The 24,506-nt window shown below is 42.0% G+C and overlaps 1 protein-coding gene across 1 annotated transcript in view; it reads left to right on the top strand.

The window, feature by feature from the left end:
- Positions 1-24,506, top strand: part of SAMD12 (sterile alpha motif domain containing 12) — a 189,436-nt gene that overhangs the window by 4,909 nt on the left and 160,021 nt on the right. The window contains exon 2 of the mRNA XM_071553945.1: positions 11,915-12,090. Coding sequence (XP_071410046.1) covers positions 11,915-12,090 — 176 coding nt within the window. The remainder of the gene's footprint in view (positions 1-11,914; positions 12,091-24,506) is intronic.

Raw genomic sequence — 24,506 nt, forward strand, 5'->3', positions numbered from 1 at the left:
GAATGCAAGTGAGCAAATAACAAGAGTTAGACGTTGAGTGCGTTTCCTAAAGCACTACTGGAAAGTACTGACGAAACCTGTAGCAACATTGTAAGATCTCATGTTTACTGCTTAAATGGAAATTTATAAAATAGAACCGTTCTTGGGAAGTTTTGAGGGCTTTTTCATTCTGTGATATCCAACCATGGCACGCAGCATCCAAGGAGGTTGCGTAGCTTTGTTCCTGTGTTTACAGCTCAGCTTATGAGGCCATGGCAAGCTGCTCTGAGCCGGTCACTAGTACTTCCCAGTATTACTGCGTCACGAGAGTTGTGGCAGGACAGCAGCAGTGACAAGCTCCAAGTAAAGCACTGTAGCTGAATGGTGTCAGAGTTGCAGACTGGTGCTGGTTGTTGAGCTGATAACCCTGGGAAGGTTTCTGTCCAAAACATCCTCTGTGCAGGCTGGTGAGTGCAGACCTATGTATCTGTGAGCACTGCAAGTTTCTCTTTCGCCCTTTAGTCTCTGCAAGTGGTACAGCTACTTTGCAGAGGTAGTAGAGCTGTTAGGAGGCTACTTTTCAGTGCACTGCATATTGAGTTTCTGGATCTGTTAGGGATAGATACTCTGTCTGGTTCTTGAGCCAGCTTTCTCTGCTGTCGTCGCTGGGACAATTTTACCCACTTGTGCCTGGTTTTCTCTCTTCAGTGTCTCTCTCTTTATCCAGACTCTGTGATCTCTGATGCAAGGACGCCCCTTTCTGTGAACAGGAGATACTCTGGGTTTGGAACTGAGCAATCCTGTTGTGGGTTATTTCTCATGAAAGCTGTTGCCTTCGAGTGGATACAGATATTTACCCTTGCAGAGTAACAACTGAACAATTCAGCCCTCAATTACGTGCTCAAAACATGCAGAGAATGTGGAGGGAGTAGTTCTAAAATGTGCCAAAGGGAAAGGTGGAAAAAAAGGCTAGAAAATGGAATAATTTGGAAGTCTTCTGAAACTGGCTGGTAGGTGCTGGTCAAAATAGCAAATAAGATTTTAAGAACTATGAGGAGAGCTCAGAACAAGGCAAGGAAGATCTCTTTTTCGGTATCATATAGTGCTGTTGTATTTTGAATACTCCCTGCGGATTTTGCTTGCCACACCCCAAAAGAGGGAGAGGACTGGAAAGAATACAGAAAAGGGCAGTCAGCTAGTTAGAGACAGGGTGTGTTTTCTGAAGGCAGGTTACAATGTTTATCATTCTTTAAATCGGACAAGAGATGGGCAGGTTACAAAAATTATTATTTTTTTAGCTTGGAAAAGACATGATCATGAGGAGAATCCTTAGGTCTTGATGAATGGTTTGGAGAAGGTAGAAAAAGGAACTGGGTCACAACGTAGAACAATGAAGCTGCAGGGCTTTGTACTTTAAATAAAAAAAGGAAATAGTTTTCCATATAACACAGGATTCCCCAGGTGCACCTTCAACCTTGTGTCATTCCTAACCTGTGGAGGCAGGATCAGTTGATGTATGCCCTGCTCTTACACGATTATCTTAAGAAGTGGCATAAAGGCCTAGACTTCTGGTCTGACTGAGCCTGATGACTTTTATGATAAAGACTGGCTCATGTGGTGTGTATCCAGAACAGTTCCACTCACCACAAGAGCTTGATTTGCATCAAGTAACCGAGAGGAAAGTTTGATCAGGACAGCCCAGAAACAGAGAGGAGATGGGGAATTAGACACAGCTATAAAATTGTTAACAGGCAGGGTCATGATGAATAAGATATGTAGCTCTCATTTTCCCAGTGTATGAGAACTGATACTGTTCTGTAAGAGGAACTGCCTGCTGTGTCAGGTCGATGGGACTGGGGCGAAGGAGGGGTCCCCACATGGGGCTGCAGCTGTACATATGCCATTCTGGAAAATACTGATTCCCCACAGCGGGTAGGGTTGGAAACACCTGTACTGACCTGCATAAATGAGGTGAAGTATGGTCTAAGAAAGACCTTTGGGAAAGCCTGAAGCAGATTGGATCTACAGATCTACCCTTAGTGGCTTCTGCCTTGGGTGGGTTGTGTTCCCTCACCTTTCTCTCTCCAGAAGTGCCCTGTAGCACAAGGACTACTAGTACGGGTCTTGGACAGAGAACATAACAGCTACTGACAGCAGCATGAGCTACACTTGGCATTAAAGGGGGTGTTCATTACTTGAAACAACAAGAATTCACCCTTGTATGTGCTGCTCCTGGATAAGACAAACAGGTGTGCAGGGGACTGAACTTGGGCCGAAGTGAACTCCACATTCGATTACAGGATCTAATATACTTGCAGGCAGTATGTGACTGACCAGGAAAAGGATGCAAGGAAGACATTTGGTGTGGATTTTACGCTGTCTTTAGTGCAGCCCTGTCCATCTTTTATGTAATGTGGAACTTTCGTAGCTCATGTTCTCCAGATGAACGTTCAAGTCATTACTTCATTCCCCCACTCATTTGCTCTCCTCTGCCTTGTTTTTGTGGCTTTTTTAAAAAAAGTTTTATTTTCTTCCCTCAGTGGGTATTTGAGTTGAGTTGCTTTGTTGCTGCTCTGCAAATAACCTAGTAAAAGCAAGAAAGAGACTTTTAATAATGCTGTTTCACAAACATAAAGAAAGAGAATTGTAATGTGTGTCAATAGAATCTTTCTCTTGGGTTGTGCTCTGCATGCTCTTGGCTAGTGGTTTGTTGCTACACAAATCGTCTGGGGTGCTGGAGTGAGTAGGATACAGTGGTATGAGTAAGCAGTAGGAGGTGAAGAATTTTACTGAGGGAAGGAAAGAAGGCATTTCCAGACTCTTCAGTTAAATGTGCAAGGGAAGGGGTAGCCTTGAACAATCATAAAGGAGATAGCATTTAAGCAGTTGAGAGAAATTCAGGACTGAAAACAAGTCAACTGCCAGATTGCAAACTAGTAATACTAGTGACAATGAATAAAGATATTTTCCTTTGCATTTTGGTGACTGTGCATCCTTCATGTGAAAAGAAATAAAGCCTGGATATGGCTGAATTGCAGCCATTTCTGTGCCAGGCATTCAGCAGATATCAGCTTTCATAAGGAGGGCAAAGGCAGCGATCGGTGATACATGCGTGGGACAGTGCACCTCTAGAGCATGTAATTAAGTCTTAATAAAGACTTAACCTGTGTGTCTGAGCTGTTCTTTATGTGCTGGACGGGCTCGCTAGTGTTAAAAATGGTTTTTGATGTAATGCTGGCTGGGTATAGAATTGAACAATAATGCCACTAGGACTGGAGAAGAGGCATTCTCAGAAATATTTGTGATGAAGCATGACTAGCTAATTTCCTAAGTAGTCATTGCAAGACAAGTTTCTTCCAGGAACAGTGAAACCAATGAAGACTTGTTGCACACCCAGGTGTGTTAATTCTCTTTTCTCTCTCTCCGTATTCTCTGTGGAATCTTAAGGGCAACAGCGATACCCAGTCTGGAGTTTGCCTAAGTTGGTGACTGGCAATTGTCATGTATGGTGAATACTTTTCCTTGTGAGCAAGGGAATTATATTAGGTCTTTCTGCCTCTATCTACCAATTCATTGTCTTTGTTTTTCATACTTCTTATCTCTTGTAGCACTCTCTTTGATTGCAAGTCTGTGCATCTCACCATCTTGAAATCCAGAGTTCTTCACTTTTCAAGACAAACTCTGTAAATGCTCACACAAGCTTTCTTATGAACAGAGGATGCAATCAGTTTGCAAAACAAATTAGCAACTATTTTTGACTTTAATCTATTGCTCAAATTATCTTCTAGTGTACATGTGATGCTTGTTACTGACCTTTACTTCTTTGTTCACTAAGATCCATTTTGCTCTCAGCTAATTGCATAGCTCACTTGGTCCTCTTTTGTGCCAGTATTCTGCTCTTCGTCTGTATCTGTACAGGATTTGTGGTAGTCTGGCCTTATTTATTCACTGAATTGGTTCATTTTTCAATGAGCCTCTATTACTAGTGTGAATTCAAGAGCTGCTTGTACCGACTATACCTTTATTAAAATGGAATGAGAAAATGCTTCAGAAATAATTTGGCTGTCCAGTCACTGTGCCTGCTGTTTATAATGAAATCCCTTTGCTGTTACAAGGGCTGAACTTGCTGAGGCTCCAAGGTCTATCTAGCATAGTGACGACATGCAGTCTGTCTCCTGAAGAGCAGGTGTAACAGAAACTGTCTTTTATGTTTACAGCATTTGCTGACGTCTGTGAGATAAGAGGTGACAAGCAGATATTGCCATACATAAAATAAGTAGTTTGCAGGAAGAAAATTGTAAACAATGTACAAGGAAATTTTTTAGCTGAACAAATTTAAGTACTTACATATCCTGGTACAATGAGAGTCTTAGAAGGCAAACAACCCCTACAAGAAGAGCATTTCTTATTCTCAGCTTAGTGTTTATGTTCTGTAGAGAACTAAGGAGGCATCTCTGTCTACACTCAAGATTTGCATGGCCTTCAACAAAATTATGAGTTTCGTTTGATTCTATGTATGAAACTGCTAAGTTATTCATTCTGGTTTCATGATATATTCCTGATGCTATACAAGACTTTATACCATTTTATAGCTGAAGTGTGTTTGGGAGATTGTGTGAAGTCTTGTAGATTGTCTTGGAAAACACACTTTTTCTGCGTTTTTCTATGGCTTTAGTTTTGGGTATGTTTTCATTGTTTCTGGAGAGAGTGAACGGCTTGTAGTAGTAATTGGTTGATACCATGGGATGACTACCCAGTTGTCTAGCCAGAGAGGTTCAGAGATAGTTGCATCAGGAAAATGGTTACTTTTAAGTTTTCTTGCTGCTGATAGTTCTAAAGGGGTAAAAAAAGGCAAAAACCTCACAACTCACAGTTACAAACTAAAATGAACACTCCTCTACTGAGTGTTTTATCCCCTTCTGCCTCTGTCCTCTTCCTGCACCTGTCTCCCCTTTGCTCTGCCCTCTCTGCTCATCTTGACCTAGTTCAATGTCCACTTCCTTGCTGCTGAGCTCTGTCTTCCCTTGTCCTTCAAGATACCTCCCAGCTGTTGGGCATGTCCTACTGCTTGAACCAAATCTTGATTGTAAAATTTCATATCATGTAAAAAAAAATCTTGTTGTTTGTTAAACTGATTAATCCAGTAGATGATTAGTAGTTGTAATAATGAGAGACTCAGAAGACAAGTCCCTGGAGGGACCTGCAGGTACAGCAGTGTGTGTCTGTGCTAAGCCTTGCTGCCGGGGTCCATCTGAGCTTTGTGTTCAAAGCTACAGGCACAGCTCCTCAGTAGCTTATAACACACTCCGCAGCTCAGCACTGGGCTGCCTTTTGCCACAGCCTGTTTGCAATTGCCTCATGCTGATTTTTTGATGCTGACCAGCAGAAGCAGATAGCTAGACACCAATATTACTTCGGCTAAGTACTTTGGGATTTCAGCCTTAGAGCAGGTTTCTGATAAATTCATGTTATCTGTACCGAAGTAGAAAATGTCTTGACTGATTTGCTGGGCTTCTTTGCCCTATGTGAATGCTGCTGATTTGGTGTCCATTAGATAGGCAAGTTTGAGAAACAGAGTGGGCAAAATCTTGAAGCTACTTGCTCAGCAGGTGCCAGCAGTATTTATTAGGTGGCAAAACCCAGCAGATAATATTCGTGTGAAATTTTAACTACAGTTTCAGCTGGTCCAAAGGGATAGGTTGGGGGAACTGTGCCAAGTTACGTTAGGTGAAGATAGGACTGTGTAGAGAAGTAATTCAAAACTGGAAGCTGATTGGTGATGCAGATGGACCATCCATAGCAGTTACGGAAACTGATTACTGGGGAAAAAACTTTCTGCCATACAAATAATTGTAAATTTTATAGTACAAATTAAAGCCATCATTATTAGCTAGTTTTAGTCTTGCTTTTTAGTATTGTAGCAGCCATACTAGCTGCTTAGGTCAAATACAAATCTTGAAATAATACCGTGTTGTCTAGGGTTATTCAGAGTTACTAATGAAGTATGGGCTTTGGGAAATGCAGGAAGGGCATGGCAGTGCAGATCCTTCTTTCTCATTTGACCATCTCCATCTGAACAAGACCTTAGTGTTCTCACTGTAAATGTCTGCTCTGATCAACCCAGTTAAAGCAGGTTGTGAATTTGCAGGCAAAAAGCCTCAGGGATGCTGTTTCACTATTGATATTGAAATGCAGCATCTGGAAGTGTATAGAAATGTGATTGAAGGTGCTGACTGCAAAATTTGATGTGTCTGGAGATTTGCTTTACTTTGGGCAAATAAATGGGCAGAGATAGAAGGAACAGGTCCAGTGAGAACTGCTGTCCAAAGGTCTTTTTCCCTGGAAATACCTTGTAAAACTTCATGATCTTCATGACCTTTATGACTACTGAGATGACAGAAAAGATGTTTGGACCCTGTCTATAAGGTCCCTGCTATGTCCAACCTGATTTTGTTAATGTTCAAACTACATGGATGACCTTCTGTCTGTCCTTTTCAACAATGTGTCATTTTATGGTGGGAGTATGAGGTGTATTGTATGGACTTACCTCTTAGCATTGTGCAGCTAAGTCTGTGAAAGGAATACATAAAATGGAGCTTGCAAGGTTGCCAGTATTTGACACATGAAAGTTTTCTAAGGATTGGTACCAGGTTGATGGGTATCTCCTGTGCCTGCTTTTTGTCTCTGAATAGCAAAAGCAAGCATATGACTATGATGCACAGAGAACAGGGGACATGAGTAAGATGATGCTATTTTTACTCTATCACTTTTTAGAATAGAACAATTGTTATTTCATGTAACTCAAGTACTTGCCAAATATGCTTTAATGTAGCTTTAATTGATCTGCTTAAAATTTTAAGCAGCCCGCAGTATTCCCACTGAAACAAGTAGTTATGAAATGTTTGGCACTGTAGGCAGTGGAGTGCACAGAGGTAGCGATTGATCATAGATTTATCTGATAAGCCTTGAGCCTACAGATGGAGAGACGAAGACTTTCCATCTGCCTGTGCAAAACTTTGGCTATATCAAGGCTATGTTTTGAAGGCTGCCTTCAGGCTTGTTTCCAGACAGGATTCACAGAGTACCCTCTAGGAAAAGGCAAGGCTTGCCCCCAGATGCCAGTAACTTACTATGGCTCTTGGTGACTTCTGTGTACCCTCAAGCATGCTCAGACAAGCTGTCTCTTGGCTGCTTGCCACCCTGGAGGCAGACATGTAAGGGAGGGAGGTGGCGAGGGGAGCAGAGCATTCATGTTGCCCTCTGCGTGCTCCTTTCAAACTGCATGCATGTGTTGTAAGGGATCTGTGTGGGCACGGAGCTCGGCTCACATGTATCTGGCAGCTTCTGCAGGGCAACAAATTCTTATGCTCTTTATGCATGGAAAGGACTTGGGTTTGTGTTCCACAATGTAGAACGAAATACACAGTGTAGTGCATCTATTTTGTTCCTTCCTTATTTTTTAGGACAGACACAGGGTCATTTTTCCAGTTTGAGTGCTCCACTTACTAGTTTTCTCACAGAGCTGTTGACTCTCATGACTTGGCATATCTCAGCAGTCTTTTCTTTAAGTTCTGGAAAAGTGGATACTTTCCAGTAGATTCAGCTCTACTATTGATTTAGGAGTACAAGGGCACTTAAGTACCTTTGTTTTGAATAATAGTTTGTTTCATAAATGTAATCTGTGAATCTATGTTACTGTGTCTGCCAGCACCATTCATCATGTGCTTGTTGATGTGCAGTCAGAGCTCTACAAAACATCCAGCCTCCCTCCCCAAATAGCAGCAAGTTCCCACCACAGAAAGCTTTCCGTGCAAGTTAAATGACAATTGTTGGGGAACATGAAGAGGGATGCGGCATTAATCAACTCTGAGGTGGGGTTTCAGCAGGGAAAGAAGAGAAGTGATCTGAAACTGGATGAAGAGTTGTATTACTGAGACATATGGATATATGAATATTGAGATTGTATGGAAGAATATGGGAAAAGGTTTGGTTTCAAAATCTAATGATACTGCTGATATCTAGTGGTATTAGGCTGATACTTTCAGCTGATTTGGAGGGTGTTTGTTGTCTTAATGGACTTTTAAAGTCTGGGGCTGATGATGTGGATGTAGTTTGGTAGAATGAAGAGATGCTGAGGCAGTAGGAATGTTGTCAAGGCAGTGGTGTGAGAAAATGATCTGAATGCAGAGGGTAGGATGAGCTAGCATTAGGGCAATGAGAAGGGTGTGGACAACACTGTAGCAAGAAACTACTTTTTTCTGTAGGTAGAATCTTTTCCAGATGAATGTCAGAATGTTCAGAAAGAGATTTAAGAAGTGTCGGCTAAGAGGGTCAGAGCACTGTGGTAAAGTTGGTGATTTGTGATTGTTTTTTGAGAGCTGTTTAAACTCAGTTCTGTGGGATGTTAACCCTGGGTTGTGTTAGCCCCCCAAACCCCATTAGGTTTGATAGTTGATCCTGAGTTTATAGATAAAATTATATAAGATGCTGATTTAAGAAGGGAATAAGTTATTATTGACCAAATATTGACCTCTTTCCCTACTTCTAATAAATCTTGAAAGAGACCAATTTTAGTTTCTATTGACATTTAAAAGGAGGGAAGAGCTTCACCTCTGTCTGCCACAGAGAAGGATCTGTGTATTTCTGTGTGGTAACAGGAAGTAACAGACCCATGCAAGCAAATACTCCTTGCTTCCTATCCTGTGTAGCTGATGGGTGGAGAAAACAGTAGAGCTGGTTACCTGAAGATACATCATGACAGAGAGATTAACTTTGCCAAGTGAAAGAGATACTTAATCTCTTTAGGAAATAAATACCAGTAGGAAATAAAAAAGTTGGCTCCCCTCCCCATATTCACAACTCTGCAAAGGTCTCCTGAGACAGCCTTTGTTTTTTTTAATCAGTCACTTGCTTTCAATTAAAAGGTAATGGCCATATATCTGACTGGTAGCAGCCTCTTCCAGTTTTTCTCTTTTATATCCTGAAGGAGCCCAATAAAAAGCACTGCTGAAACTGCACTAACATTTATTACTCTTGGTAGAATGATGAGCTAAGTCAAGCAGCATCTTGCCAAGTGATTTATTAATTTTTAAGCCATTCAGGTGATGCTTATAGAATTATAAAATCATTTGAGATGGAGAAGACCTCAGAGACTGAGTCCAACCCTTAGCCCAGCATTGGCAAGTCCACCACTAAACCATGTCCCCAAGTGCCATGTCTGTATGTCTTTTAAATACTTAGAGGGATGGTGACTCCACCACTTCCATAGGCAGCCTGTTCCAATGCTTGACAACCCTTTCTATGAAGAAATTTTTCCTGAGATCCAATCTAAACCTCCCCTGTCCCAACCTGATGCCATTTTCTCTTATCCTATCACTTGGGAGAAAAGACTGACTCCCACCTGGTTATAACCTCCTTTCAGGTAGTTGTAGGGAGTGATAAGGTTCCCCTGAGCCTCCTTTTCTCTGGGCTGAACACCCTCAGCTCCCTCAGCTGCTCCTTTGCCAGTTTGTTTGGAGACATTCCAGCCCCTCAATGTCTTTATTGTAGTGATAGGCCCAGAAATGAGTCCAGGGTTTGAGGTGTGGCCCTACCAGTGCCAAGTACAAGGGGATGATCACTGCTCTGGTCCTGCTGGCCACACTGTTTCTTATAGCAGCCAGGATGCCCCTGGCCTTCTTAGCTGTGTGGGCACCTGGGCTGGCTCATGTTCACTCCTGGCCATCCAGAGAGCTTTTAACCCAGTGAACAGTATACCTATCTAAGCCATGATAAGCCAGTTTCTTCAGGAGAGTATTGTGGGAGACAGTGTCAAAGTCTTTACTAAAGTCCAGGGAGACAACATCCACAGCCTTTCCCTCATCCACTAAGCAGGTTACCTGGTCATATGTAGAAGATAAGGTTAGTCATCATGCTACCATGTTATCAGAAACCTCTATCATTTGCTTCCTGTAATGCATGGTAAATGAGTGCTGCAACCCAGAAGGATTTCCTTGTTCATTCCCTATCAGCCCCCTCCCAAATCCCTATTGTGTAGGGGCACTGAGAAGGGAGGAGTTGCTATTCACAGGAAACTTGCTGCTGGCAGTGTTCTTCCAGGCAGGCTTGAGTTCCACTGTCCTTTGTCATTTCTCTCTGGTGAGCACTGGAAAGGGCTGACAGCCAAAACCTGCCTGTTTCTGGGTGTTGCTGGGGTCTGTTAGCATTTCAAACATGTGCAGGAGTCTTCTTATTCAGCTGGGCAAGATCCTTGCAGAGGACAGTTGGAGGGATTTTTATGGACCACATTAGATACCACGTGTCTTTATGGCTAATTTCCAGCCCTTGCTGGAGTAGGGTATACTGGGAGTACTTGTACAGGTTGGTTGGTTGGCTACTAACAGAACAGTTTCCATCCTTCTTGTGCTGTGAAAAAAGTCTGTCTTGGTGCATCACATCCATCTTTTCTGTGGTCTGCAGGATAAGCAAAGTAGTTGTTAGTAATTGTTTCTTTCAGGTAAGTAAATATGTTCTAGAGGAGTTAGATAGTAGTAGGTGGATGTGATCTAGGAAAGAAAGAATTTGTTTGGTGTCTTAAGACACACTGGTATAAATATAAAGCACAGAATCACAGCTGATTTTTAAGTTTCTATAGGAGGTATTTCTGTCCTGGCTTGCAGATAAAGGTGTTGTAGAGATCAGAGAGATCACTCATCTTTTATAAATACTTGCTTGTTTTTAAAAGTCCCAAGGATTTTCGCCTCTGCTTTAATTCTGTACCAAGGAATTGCTGTAACTTAGGCTCAAAGTTTTCAATTAAGACTGTGGGCTTTAAGGTGAGTGAATTTTCAAAAGGTGCTGTAGAAGAACCCTTTGCCTTCCCTGGGAACTTGAGCCAGTTCCTCCCGAGAGGCTTTCAAGGGCTGATCTGTAGCTGGTAGAAACTGGCAGTTCTGATTCCTTCCCCTGCTCCTCACCCTTTACTTCTAGGCCAAGCAAGAGTAAAATGGCAGCTTTTATTTTGGCTTTCTATTGTGGTTTAGGTTTCTCTTCAGATTTGTCAAACATTGCATCACAGTATCTGAGCAAAGTTCTTTTGCACATAGAGGATGTTGGGACCATTAATTACAAATAGCATTAAAAGTAGCAGTTATGCAGGAATATAAATTCAAAAGTGGGATAGTCTCATGAAGGGGAAGTTGCCTCAGGATTCACACATTTTAAATCACCACGCATGCCAAGAAGGTTGTTAAGGCTACTGTCTATGTGAGTGCTGGAACTGTGAAAATCTGGGCAGAAAACAAGATATTGACATAGTTCTAAATGGGCATTTCTGTGGTATGGTTTGCATTTGTTTTACTTTTTCCTCTGGATGCTTTCCTTATACTGCTGTCATTAGTCCACACCTCATTATCTACTCTGAGAGAGTACATCTCTCTTGCTTGTTAGGATGGTGTAGGTGGTAACTTGCAGTGGTACAAAGGACTGAAGGAGAGATAATCAGCTGAATAAGTCATTATTCTGTGCAGAGACTGACTTGCTGACTTGCTGTGTACAGCTTACTTATTCCACATTATTTAGGACCTAAAATGTAGGAATTGAAAAGGTAATAAAAAAACTTCAACTTGCTTGCCTAGAAATGAAAAAAAGTACGATCACAATGATGAATACCTAGTTAAAGCTCTTAGGTTGAGGGTCTTGGATGCTGCAGTGAATCTGGTGGAGCACAATTCAACACAGTAGCCTGCACTAAATAGTCTTGTACAGTGCTACATTCCTCTAATTTTCTTTCTCAGATATCTCACCTTGAATCCACATCAAGGTACAGATGGTTCATTTGTTATGGTCTGACATAGCTCTGGTTACCACGTGGTGCTTCTCAGTAGTTTGTGCTTATTGAAACAGTGGATGCACCTTTCCTAAGCAATGTTTCTCTTTCTTGTGTTTTGTTTCCCAGCTATCCATTGCAATCTGAATCCAAATGGTATTGATCACCCTGTCTCCACAGAAGGTATTAATCTACAGCTTGAAGGTGAAGGAGTGGAATCGCCCTCGGTTAAGAACACGAGTGCTCCAAAAGGGCCTGAGTCAAAAGAGACACCCAAGAGACAAGTGGAGCCAGAAATATCTAAGGTGGGTGGGACTGGATTCTTATTTATTTTGCTGAGTCTTAAAGAATCCAGGCTTCTTGAAGTCCTGGCTGGTGGTTACAAAGCGTTTATAATTCTGGTGACATATAAAGATGCAGAAGTAACAGTCTGGGGATGTGGGTGTTACAGAATCAAGGTATTACCGTGGAGTTCTAGCATTGCATTATTTTGTTTTTTGCTAAAGGAAGATAATTAAAATAATGGAATCTCTCTTTTTCAGGCCCTTTGGAGACTTTTTTCCCAAATGACTTGGATAACAATTTGCATGGGAACAGATATGTTTTTCTTGAGTGTTTTTTTGTTTGCTTATTTACTTTTTCCTGGGGCAGGTAAAGGAAGAGAAAGGTTCTATGGGTATATGAATATGTGGATTTTTATATGGGTGACTGATTTTATAAACTGTTAAACTCATTTTAGGTAAAATACTAGGCCAGTTCTTCTGTGTCTGATATGATGGTGAGCTAACATAGTTCAGTGGTGACTTCCTAAAAAACAAACGTAGGGCCTGTTCTCATTCATGAGCTGCTGCCTTTTGTCTGAGTGCAGCAGATATGACTACCAACTGCAGGTAAATGTGTGTGCTCCGGATATTTCGGGTACACGACAAAAATTTGTCATGTGAGATATGTTTTTAACTAGAATACAAAGGAAGAATGTTATAAAAATAATTGTGAGAGATTCTTTAAAAGCCTTATCAGCCTTTTTCATCTTCACAGGCCTAAACCCAGGGTTTGAGGATGATTTCTGCAAAGTGGAAAATAGAGTTTTTGCTGAATCTGACACTTTGAGTTAATAGAGCAAATAAAATGAGTGCCTTTTTTTAAAGTTTCAAAAAAGACTATAGATATTATTTCAATGAGTGAACAAGTAGGAATATTTCCTGCTGCCAACAGTACAATAAATCTAACTAGTAGTACACATACAATTGTGAGGTATTTCACTCCTAGAATAAAACAGCATTAAATGTTTTATGCAGTAGCCTTGAGAACAGAGATTTGGTATAAATTCTCCATTCTGATTTTTATCTAAAATATCTAGTTTTAAATTAATACAATTTAAACTAATTTAATTCTGATTTAATTCATCAAACTAGATCCACTACAGGTTGGCAATGATTGAAATCACTGCTACTTGCAATCTGTTTGGTGGCCACTATGGAGCACATGGCTGGTTTCTCTTGAACCCTTGGAGAACAGGTTTATGCTTACTGCTTTGAGTCATCCATTTGGTAATAAGAACACCAAATTTTGAATGGGCTTTGAGGTAAAGCTCAGCTAATAACTCTTTTACTAAGCTTTTCACAGAGAAAGACAACTTAACCCTTCTCATGTTTCAACATCACCAGATGAAAATCTGCCCTGTATTGAAAGCTGAGGAGGTCTCAGACTTGGAGCAGATCTTTCAGGCTTGGAAGTGGAGAAACTGAAGGATGCAGTGGGGCTCCCAGTTGAAAATGGGCTCCTGTGTAGCTGACATGGAACACAGTCACATCAAACTTGTCTTTGCTTGCAAAAAACTTACCCTAATGAAAAATCAGGATGAAATATATCAGTGGTTTAATGCTATGAACCCTGTTTTCCACTCTCTGAGCTGCAATCATTGGACTGATGAATAGAAAACAGGCTGTCCTTGCTGGAGACAGCTGGGGAAGAGGGGAAACATAGGGCTCTTGAGGTAGTGGAATCCACTGTTGTTTTCCCACATCTGAATGCAGTAGCTTTATGTAGAAAACTGGGGATGCTTCAAATTTAAAACCAAACAAACCAAACAAAATTTTGCTTATTGGAGTAAGCTTGGCATAATTGTATCAAGCTAATGGAATGAACTGTTTTTCGGAATGTATTACTGCCTTGTTAGTATCTTTGTCTTTTATGTATTTAGTGATATTTTTCTTGTGGATTCACATGTTGTAGCCTGAGGTGGCCTGTCTTTTCTGGCTTGCTCTACCTAAATTTAAAGTCATATTTCTTTCTCCTTTAAAATGTGAATATAGAGTTGGATTTTAACTTGTGTGGCTTTAAGAGTTGAATTAAGTTGTTGTTATGAAACCTTATCCTTGCAATCATATCTGTACAGTGGAAAGATGAGCATGAATAGAGGAAAGTATGGTAAATAAAACATTGTGGGCAGAGCCATTTGTTTTATATTTCTGCATTGCTCAGATGTTTTTAAAAAGGTTTCTTTGCAATCCTATGTATCCAAATAATATTAACATACCTCATATCCACAGTAGTGAGACTTACACTGCACAAACCACTGTAATGTATTGAATATAATTTAAGATTCCTTTTAGATCCTTTTCTCTGCTTTCAGCTTTCTAATTTGTCTTCATTGAGGCCACTTCCAGCACTTCATAAACACCTGGTTTTGTTGTCTAAAGAAACAAACAAGATGTTCTTTATAATTAAATGTGTCCTTTTTTCCCGTATCCTCAGCTGTGGAATTACAGAACAATAGTAACTCATGGGTTACAGAGAGATTTAAAGGTACTTTTTATGCAGCTACAGTAATGTAAATATGGGAGTAAAAGTGTTTGTTTCTATAGTTGGGATGCAGATAACAGAAAGTGTAGCATGAGTGAAGGATCACTCATTTAAAAGTTCCTGATGAGTATGGAATCTAATTTTTATAGGCTGACTGAAGCAGAATTTTAATGGAAAATGGAACAATGATCTTGGTCTCCCTCAGCTGGTTCCCTGAGGAACCACTTTGCTCAAATATAAGGAAGCCCAGAAAAGGCCAAGATTATTAATATCTAAACTGATGTGCATAATCTAGTCAGACTCTAATAATGTATGAGATATAATACAAATTAAGAAAAACAGATGGAGTGTAAAAATACTTTGGTTTTTATTTATATAGAATCATAGAATCGTAGAATCGATTGGGTTGGAAAAGACCTCTGAGATCAATCGAGTCCAACCCTTGGTCCAACTCTAGTCCATTTACCAGGTCATGGCACTCAGCGCCACGTCCAATCTGTGTTTAAAAATCTCTAGGGATGGTGAATCCACAACCTCTCTGGGCAGTCCATTCCAATGCCTGATTACTCTCTCTGTAAATAATTTTTTTCTGATATCCAACTTAAATTTCCCCTGGCAGAGCTTAAGCCCGTGCCCCCTTGTCCTATTGCTGAGTGCCTGGGAGAAGAGACCAGCCCCCACCTGGCCAGAACTTCCCTTCAGGTAGTTCTAGACAGTGATGAGGTCACCTCTGAGCCTCCTCTTCTCCAGGCTAAACAACCCCAGCTCCCTCAGCCTCTCCCCATAGGACTTGTGCTCCAGTCCCTTCACCAGCCTTGTTGCTCTTCTCTGGACTTGCTCCAGCACCTCAATATCCTTTCTGAACTGAGGGGCCCAGAACTGAACACAGTACTCAAGGTGTGGCCTCACCAATGCAGAGTACAGGGGAAGGATCACTTCCCTGGTCCTGCTGGCCACGCTATTTTTGATACAGGACATCCCATTGGCCTTCTTGGCCACCTGGGCACACTGTTGGCTCATGTTGAGCTTCCTGTCAATTAGTACCCCCAGGTCCCTTTCTGCCTGGCTGCTTTCCAGCCACTCTGTGCCCAGCCTGTAGCGCTGCAGGGGGTTGTTGTGGCCAAAGTGCAGGTCCCGGCACTTGGCCTTATTGAACTTCATCCCATTGGAATCAGGCCATCTCTCAAGTCTATCCAGATCCCTCTGCAGAGCCCTCCTGCCTTCCAGCAGGTCGACACTCCCTCCCAACTTGGTGTCATCAGCAAATTGCTGATGATGGACTCAATCCCCTCACCTAAATCATCAATAAAGATGTTAAACAGGACTGGACCCAACACAGACCCCTGGGGAACACCACTAGTGACCAGCTGCCAGCTGGATGCAGCTCCATTCACCAGCACTCTCTGGGCCCGACCCTCCATGTGTATATATCAGTATACACATTTTCTTGGTCAGAAATTGTTTTTTCAGCATTTATGGTATATCGAAACAATTCAGGCCGTTGAGTGGTTACTTTTACAAAGCAGAATTCATTGGAAAAAATTCATGGGATGGTTTTTAATACAGATTTTTAAAATATAAATAATAACACCACCTACATCTAACCTCTGTTATGTGTGTTTTCTGGAATTCCTATCTTTTTTTCATTGAAATTCTAATTCTCACCCTTATGTCTGGTCTGTTTGGTTTTAATATCATAGTTACAGAGTAGAGATCTGTTAGCAACAAGTAAACAAAAAGTTTTGCTATGCTTTCAGAGTACTTCTCTGAGTATGGCTTTCACAGAAGGCAACTTTTCTAATAAGGTTCAGAAAATGATCTCTTAGAGAATATTAACTTTTACCGGGGCCTCCCACATGTTGCACTCGCAAATGAACCCTGTTCATTGTAAGCGTGAGACCCAAACCTGGTCTGTCACTTGTTAGAAGATTATTTATTCAGAGAGTGTTGATTCCTAAGTAAGGTGTGCATATCTGGTGAAATACTTTGCCTCATTATGTGATAGCAGCAGTACCAAATAATAAAGGCTTTCTAACAGCAACCAGTTAGACTTTTTAGATTGCGTTTGCAATTGCAGGTTTTTCTATCTGACTCAAGACTGTTTAACAGTCCTTTAAAATACTCATGAAAACTATGAAAAAAACTGGTAAAAGAAGCGAAAAGCTTTGATATTGTCTTCTCTTGCTAAGTGCTGTATAGACACCAATAGAGTATACTTTTTGTTGCAGTGTAGCTCATTAATTATTTTGGTTGGTTTTGCTTTCTTAAAAAATGTCCTTTTTCCCAAAATGACATTGAACAACACTGAAGGGCTGACTGAATTCAGTAACAAGAGGATGAGAACATATCTGAGCTTACTGGGCTCAGTTCAGGACAGACTGGTGTGGAAATAAGTCCTCTGGCTTCCCTGGGAAGGGAGCTCTGCTCTGATCGGAAAGTATTCAGGGTGGGTGTGTGTGTCAAGTATGTAATGAAAAGTCCAAGCACAAAAGAATGAGGCTTTTGAGTAATAAGGATGTTACAGAATTCTTAGAACTACAAAAGTTTTGCCAGTTATTTAAAGAAAAAAATGTCCTGGTGCTATTCTCTAATGAGAGACTAGAAAAAGTGAATTTCTAGAAGAATTCTCTAGGTTTTTTAGTCAGTGGCTTCTGCTTCAGAATGTTTATCCTTTTTGGTCAAACTTATGAAATGGGTGAAATGAGAAAAACAGTATTAGGCCAGGCTGGATGAGGCTTTGAGCAGCCTGGTCTAGTGGAAGTGTTCCTGCCCATGGCAGGAAGGTTGGTACAAGATGAACTTTAAGGTCCCTTCCAACCCAGACCGTTCTATTCCCTCCCCTGCTTTTCTTTTCCTTTTTTTTTTTTTGCAGTTAGTTGAGAAACACCAATGCCCACTGAACTGGGGTTTTAACATTTTGTGTTGTCTTCCTGCTGTCCTCCTGTGATTCTTCTGGTGGCCACAGGATATGGGAACAAGAAGCCAGACTGGACTGACCGAAGTTAACAAACATTTTGCCTATTGAAGGGAAGGTTCATCAAAACCCCAGCTGGGCTGTTCCACTGCTCCAGATTTTGCTGTAAAATTGTGTGTGAGTGTGGGAGGGTGTTTGAATTGCAGACCTGTGTGTTGGCTGGTGGAGGTGCTGACCCTGCATGGTGAAATTTCTTTAGTTACAGAAAGTTTGCTTTTCTTAGTTGATTTTTGTGGAGAAGTATTTTACAGATTACCAATGTCCACATCAGCTCACCACAATGAAAGTGGTGTGAGTGCAATTTTATTTTTTTTCCACTTTTTATTTCCTCTCCCCAGTCTTAAACGGCAACGGTGACAGAACACCACTTACTGCATTGGGTCTCCTTTAATACCAACAAAAATGGGTAGAGAATCTGAGCGTACCATATGCCTGAAGTGGATTTAAAAATGTTTGGTAAATGTTACCATCACATAGCTGAAGTAATTACACTTCAGGGCGATGTGGCTTTCTAATGTCTCCTGTGATTATTAGTAATGCACAGTAATTAGTGTGCTTGCTTCTATCTTCATTTTTAATAGACTTTTTCTTTCATGTGTTGCATAGTTAGGAGTATCCATGTTGTCTTGCTTTCAGGTCTCTCAGTCAGGGGCTGAAACATTTGATGTGTGTGTAGGGCAGTCCCGTGATGTAATGGTGAGCACTCCGAACTCTGGATCACAAGGGGTCGTGAGTTTGAGTCTCAGTGGAGACCGTACTGGGCAGTTAAATGCCTCTCTGCCATCCAATTCCATCAGATCTCGGATGCTCAGCAGGGTCAGCCCCGGTTAGTACCGAGTGCTGTAGACAGTCCTGAGGACTTCACTGTCACTGTCTAAGCTCGCTCAGCTGTGGCAGATGGACCTCAGGACTGAAACGGTGGGGCCAGTTCTGTGCACGCTGTGCCTCACCTAAAAAATCCACTGTGCAGGCTCGAAGGGCACACCCACGTGGGGAGAGCCCTTCCCAAATCTCCGTTCACGCAGTCTGGCCATACATACATACATCTCTTCCTCTCAGCCTGTCATCACAATTGTGACCTCTGGCTGAAGCCTGAAGTTTCAGAACCGTGCAGTGAATAAGCCTCTTATGCTGAGCAGTGAAACAGGAGTGCTGGGTGCCTCCCTACATTTCAAGCAGCTGAGACTGATGTTTTGTTTATCGCTCAGGGATTTCACTGGTGTGAATGAAGTGCTGGAGTAACCCTACCTGTAGTGCAAAATATAGCTGCTTAGTGCAGAATCCACATTCTCATGAGCCAGAAAAACAAGAAACATTTCTCTCTGTTGGGGTCCCATAAACCAGCTTATCACAAATGTCTAGTACAGAATCCCAGTGTATTCTTGGTGTAGCATGTTTTTCACCATTGCTGTATCATCCATTATGTTATAAATAGTGTAATATGAAGGCCCATGTTTTTGCAGCAAGGTTTCTACATTCAGTGTGTAAAAGATCTGGCTTCTCTTGTTCATCCTGACTGCAGAGACTCTGAAAAATATTTGCCCTGACAGCAGCCGTGTGGAAGTGGGAGATCTTGCCCAACTTAGTTTGTAGTGCTCTGTCCAGGCCAGTGGGGGTGAAAGAAGGACAGCTGCAAAGGACCATTACATGTGCTTCTCCTTTGCCCCCCCCCATCAAAAAGTGGGATTATTTTCCTATTGCTTTTCGCCCCATAAGAAGTCAAAATAATTACTTCAGAGGAATACTTAGCTTTTTAGATGGGTGTAAGTGGAATAGGTGAAATTTATTCACAAAGACATTTTTAGAGACCCATTATGAAATTCATCTGTACAAGCATCAGGTGGTAATAGAAATTTCTGTTATGCTTTTTACCCTGCATTGTGACTTTCAGAAAAAAATGAAAGATGAGAACATTTTCAGTAGTTGCATGCACACAATGCATGTATGTGGAGTGTGTCAGGGTGCTGGCCCTTGGGAAGTGGTGCGGTCTGTGACCCTGTGGTGTGCTCGGGGCTGCACAAATGCACAGCAACACAGTGGCTTCTGCTGCAGGGAGTGACTGCAGTCCTTGTATAGGGCTGGCCTGAGCAGATGGTTACAAAGAGGCAGCTGAGAGAGCATAAGGAGGGAAATGTAGTCTGATCTGGCTCCTGTTGTCCTGTGAAAGCTATCAATGTGAAATTTGTGTTCTTTCCCATTACACTTGTGTGAAAACGAGCAGCAATTGCAGTACATATTAGCAAACATAAGCAGTAAAAAGCCAGGGTAGTACTCTAGAAATAAGTGGGATGTCTAATATTATAGACGCATGTAGGCACAGACACCTTATTTAAAAGAACTTCTCTTCAGGGAAAAAGATGGAGCAGCTTTTAGAGGAAAAAGCAATTCCCTGCAGCGTGTGGATGCATAATGTAGTTACAGTGCCAGTTCTGCTGCTTGCCTCATTGTGAAGCTGCTCAACAAAGCCATCCAAACCCTCTGCTTCCACTTTGAAGCTATTTTAAGGATTTCATAGATATTACTTCAAAAATAAAGGAGTATTTTAATGACACAGCTGCCTTGTTAGGGAAGGAATAGTATAGAATTGCCTGGTCAAGAAAATAATAGCATTGTGATTAGAGGGATTACAAAATGTTCTGTAGAACCAATTTAGCCTTTTAAAATGGGAAAGCAGTTTAATGCTCCACTGCTGGCACCGTGGTCTGCAAATGGTGCATCTTGCCTGAGTTACAACAATAATTTCATTAATCTGCCACGTGTTTGCTGGACACTTCGGACAAAACTGATTGGCAGTTGCTGTAGTCATCATAGAATCACAGAATGGTTTGTGTTGGAAGGGACCTTAAAGATCATCTGGTTCCAACCCCTGTGCTGTGAGCAAGGACACGTTCCACTAGACCAGGCTGTTCAGAGCCCCATCCAACCTGGCCTTGAACACTGCCAGGGGTGGAGCACCTTCTCTTAGCAACCTGTTCCAGTGCCCTGCCACCCTCACAGTACAGAACTTCTTCTTAATATCTAATCTAAACCTACTCTCTTTCAGTTTAAAGCCATTTTGCCTTCTCTGGTCACTGCATGTCCTTGTAAAATGTCCCTCTCCATCTTTCTTGTGGGCTCCCTTCAGGTACTGGCAGGCAGCAATTAGATCACCCAGAGCCTTCTCTTTTCAGACAGAACAATTCCAATTCAATCAACCTTTCCCTATAGGAGAGTTGGTCCATCCCTCTCATCCTCTTGGTGGCCTCCTCTGGACTCGCTCCAGTAGGTCCTTGTCATTCCTGTGCTGGGGACCCCAGAGATGGATACAGTACCCAAGGTGGGGTCTCGTGAGAGCAGAGTAGAGGGGCAGAATCACCTCTGTCTTTTCCTCTACAAGTGGGAACATTTTCCATTTTGAAAAATCTTGGAGCACTGGGAGTAAGAATTGTCTCAGACACAAAAGGGGCGTGGGACTGTAGTAGACTTGATAATGTCTAAAGGAGTTTCTGGTGTTATCAGTGCAAAGGAGGGAAAGGATTTCATTAGAAGAGGCTGTAGAAGGTTGGCCAGGGGCAGAATGGAGTCTGTCTTTCCCTGAATTACCATGGGTAGAGTACAGTTTGCTGATGAGAGCAACTTAAATTACGTGTCTGTGTGTAAGCTAGGTGTGTAAGCCCCTCATACATTTGGTGGAGATCTAGTCAGTGTGCTCAGAGGAGCTTAGAAAGGGATCAGACTCTGAAGTAAACACCCCTCAGCTGAACCTGTCTCCACTTTGGGGACTGCTTGGACTCTTGAGCTTACATATTTGGATCTTAAACTCCGTTCTTTACCTTACTGTCTAACCAGCCTCTGTGTTTGATGTTGAAATGGTTATCCATGGCTGACGGAGGTGAGACATTGCATTAGGAGACCATTTCAGAAGCTGCATTTACCTCAAAAATTGTCCTTGGAACAATTAGGATAGACTACTCCCACGTATGTGGATATGTTCAAGATGATATTCTGGCAAGCAAATACTGTGTAATCTGAAAAGCAAGGGTGTCTTTTGGTTCAAAAGGAAATGAGTGGAGTGTGCATGTTTCATTTCCCCCCCCTTTCCTGTAATTGGTCTTGGATTTTAGAAACCTGTTGCTCTTTAGTATAAGTGAAGTTCTTGCTCTCTGGCTAAGTTTACCCAAATATAGAACAATGTTCATAATTAGGACCAGTTAAAACTGTTTTCAAGTAGAAATCTGATATTTGGAATAAATTTACTAACTAAATTTTGCCTTTTGCATGTGTATGTGTATAAAATTGATTGTCCAGGTCAGGCTGTCCAAGAATGACAAATGCAGCAGTGCTTTTGCTGCCTGTTCCAGTTCTTCTCTGCGAGATAGATTCTCCATCTGCTTTCCATACTGGGTAGTGGTAAAAGCCTGCACTGATGCTTTGTCTGTGTCATGCCTCTCATTTTGACTGGCAGCACTTGGTGGATGGAGACTGAAGTGAACTGGAGTTTGGCTCTGAGGGACCTCTAGGCACTGCAAAAATGCCAACAACAATGACCTCAGACCTCAAGGAGGCTTTTCAGTATTCTTTGATTTCATACTTTGCAGATACCAGTTCTTTTTGGCTGTTTCTGAATGTGGACTTCTGTCAGAAGTGTTTTGGTTTTGCCTCTATTCTACAGTCAGCTGCAGATTACTGTGCAGCTGATGTGCCACTGCAGGGAGCAGGGAAACAACTCCCAAATGTTAAAGCATATATTTTCTGTGATACTGTGTATCATCTGTGGGGCAAGCAGAAGGTAAGGCCAATGCTGTGTTTAATGAGAGACAATTTTTCCCTTTTCCTCTTTAGTTTTTTTTTATCAACTCTTTTGTGAGTAGCATGGGGTTTCCTTGGTTGTGATGCCATTAAGTGTAACTTTGATAGAGTGATTCAGCCTGGGGATGGGTTTAAGTGCCTGTGTCCTACTTCTAGTACTTCTGTGCTTCTAGTTGTGTTGATGAGGTGTTCTTACACTGTCATTAACCACTCTGGGCATTTGCAGAGTTAGTTCAAAATTGAGAATGATATCCAAGTATGACAGACTCTTAAACTGAAAGAAGTGTTGCAAGTTTGCAGTAAGAGGGCAGAGGGAGTGAGGAATCAGTACAACAGCATGTTTCTTTGAATTTGGGAGATGTTAATGTGCAACTGAGGCTTTGTGTTAAGGAAACTTTCCTGTCTGACCATTCAGGCCCCACTCTGGCAGTAACACCTGCACTGCCTGAGCTGGGACTGAGGCCCTTTGTCAGCTACACTCACCACCCTAACACAGTCAGACCAGGTTTCCTTACCAGCTCGACCCCAGCTTTCCCATAGCAGAGTCTCAGATGTCTGGATTTTTAAAATAATTTAATCATGGTGCAATAACAAACTTACAGCTTGAGCTGGTGCTTCCAAGGAGGGACCCTGAACAAAGCAGTGCCTGGGCTTTTATACCCTCACAGTCTAAGCACGCAACAGTTGGGTCCTCAGATCCTGCTGTGTCTCTGAGTGTTTGGTCACCTGGATGGTGCCACAAGTCCCTGTGCCCTTTGCTGTCAAAGGGTCAGTGTCAGTTCATGGCCTTTTGCCTTGGGCTCCCACCACCCAGAGCTCAACCTGCAGCTCTCGCTGCAGCTGCACCCCAAGCTGCTGGCACTGAATGTATTCCTGAACAGTTGGAAAAGGCAAATACTGTTGGTGATAGTAGCATGAAACCTCACAAGTAAATTCCATGTAAGAGATTAGAGAATGTGAATCCAATTCCATCAACAAATCAGCAGTTTAAGAAGAGAAAAGAGATTACCTTCTCATTTTAGTCTGTTCACTTATTTTAGGTTTTGAACTCTCATTCATTTATGCAAATTCATGATGTTTTCCTGTCTCTGAATGTTCCAGCTGCCATCTTCTGTCTGCCATGGCTGTGAGACCCTGCAGACCAACACAAACAGCCATCTTCTGCCCACCAGTTCAGTCTTCACTCTATCTGCAAGCTGATTTTATCATCCCTAGAGCATGTATCTTTTCTCCTCATCTATACCTCTATGGAGAGCAAAGATTACACTAGAGTCAGAATTAGCTACAACCAGTTAAAACTGATCTAATAGTCCATCTTGTTTTGCAAACTGTAGCATGGAATGGGAGGTCCTGGTCCTGGTCCCTGTGGTGCAGTGCTAAAGCTGTGCCTGATTCAGACTGAATAACCAGTAGAATCTGCTTAGGGCTTCCCATCAGTCTGGCTGGGAATATGCAGTGGGAGAAGCTGAACATGGGTTTGAGGCAGCTGTGCTCATCTTACATCCCTTGACAGCTCACAGTTGTGACCCTTCTTGCAACTTCAAGAGCTGGAACAGTAGCAGCAGGTGGAGTTTGCAGCCTGGGCTGTGTGGAGAGGGAGCAAGGCCACCTCTCTGGGTTACAGGAAACTATAATATTGGACATTTTTGTCAATGGGAGCATTGCATTTCCTGCTCACACAACTGCTAGCAGTCGCTAACATGCTCTCGATCATCACTTCTTCTGTCTCCACCTCCTAGTTCCTCACCCAGAGATCGTAGTTATTACTGGTAGGGGTTGTCGTCAGATGTACCTGGTAAAATGAATGTTCCCAATTCTACCAAGGTCTGGGGATTAATATTGTGATGATGCATCAAGCTGCACTTCTAGGGTTAAATGTGTCCTTGACATGCATATCTAAAAATAGAAAACCTTCAGCACTGAACAAGGTAGAGTTGCTGCATATCTTGAGGCCTTTTTTCTGTCCTTAGCATAGAGAATCTCGTAAGTGGGTATTATGTTCTGCCAATTTTCCTTTTTTCTCTCTAATGTCTGTAAGTGCATCCATCAATTACTGATGACTTTGCTGACCTAGACACCCTCTACTTTTTTGGCCTTTTTTTCCTTTCTTTAAAGAAAAGCAAGACAATAGAGTCTGTACCTAATGGTTTTAGA

This window comes from Pithys albifrons, chromosome 4 (genome assembly GCF_047495875.1).
Source record: "Pithys albifrons albifrons isolate INPA30051 chromosome 4, PitAlb_v1, whole genome shotgun sequence".
In the NCBI taxonomy this organism is placed as follows: domain Eukaryota; kingdom Metazoa; phylum Chordata; class Aves; order Passeriformes; family Thamnophilidae; genus Pithys; species Pithys albifrons.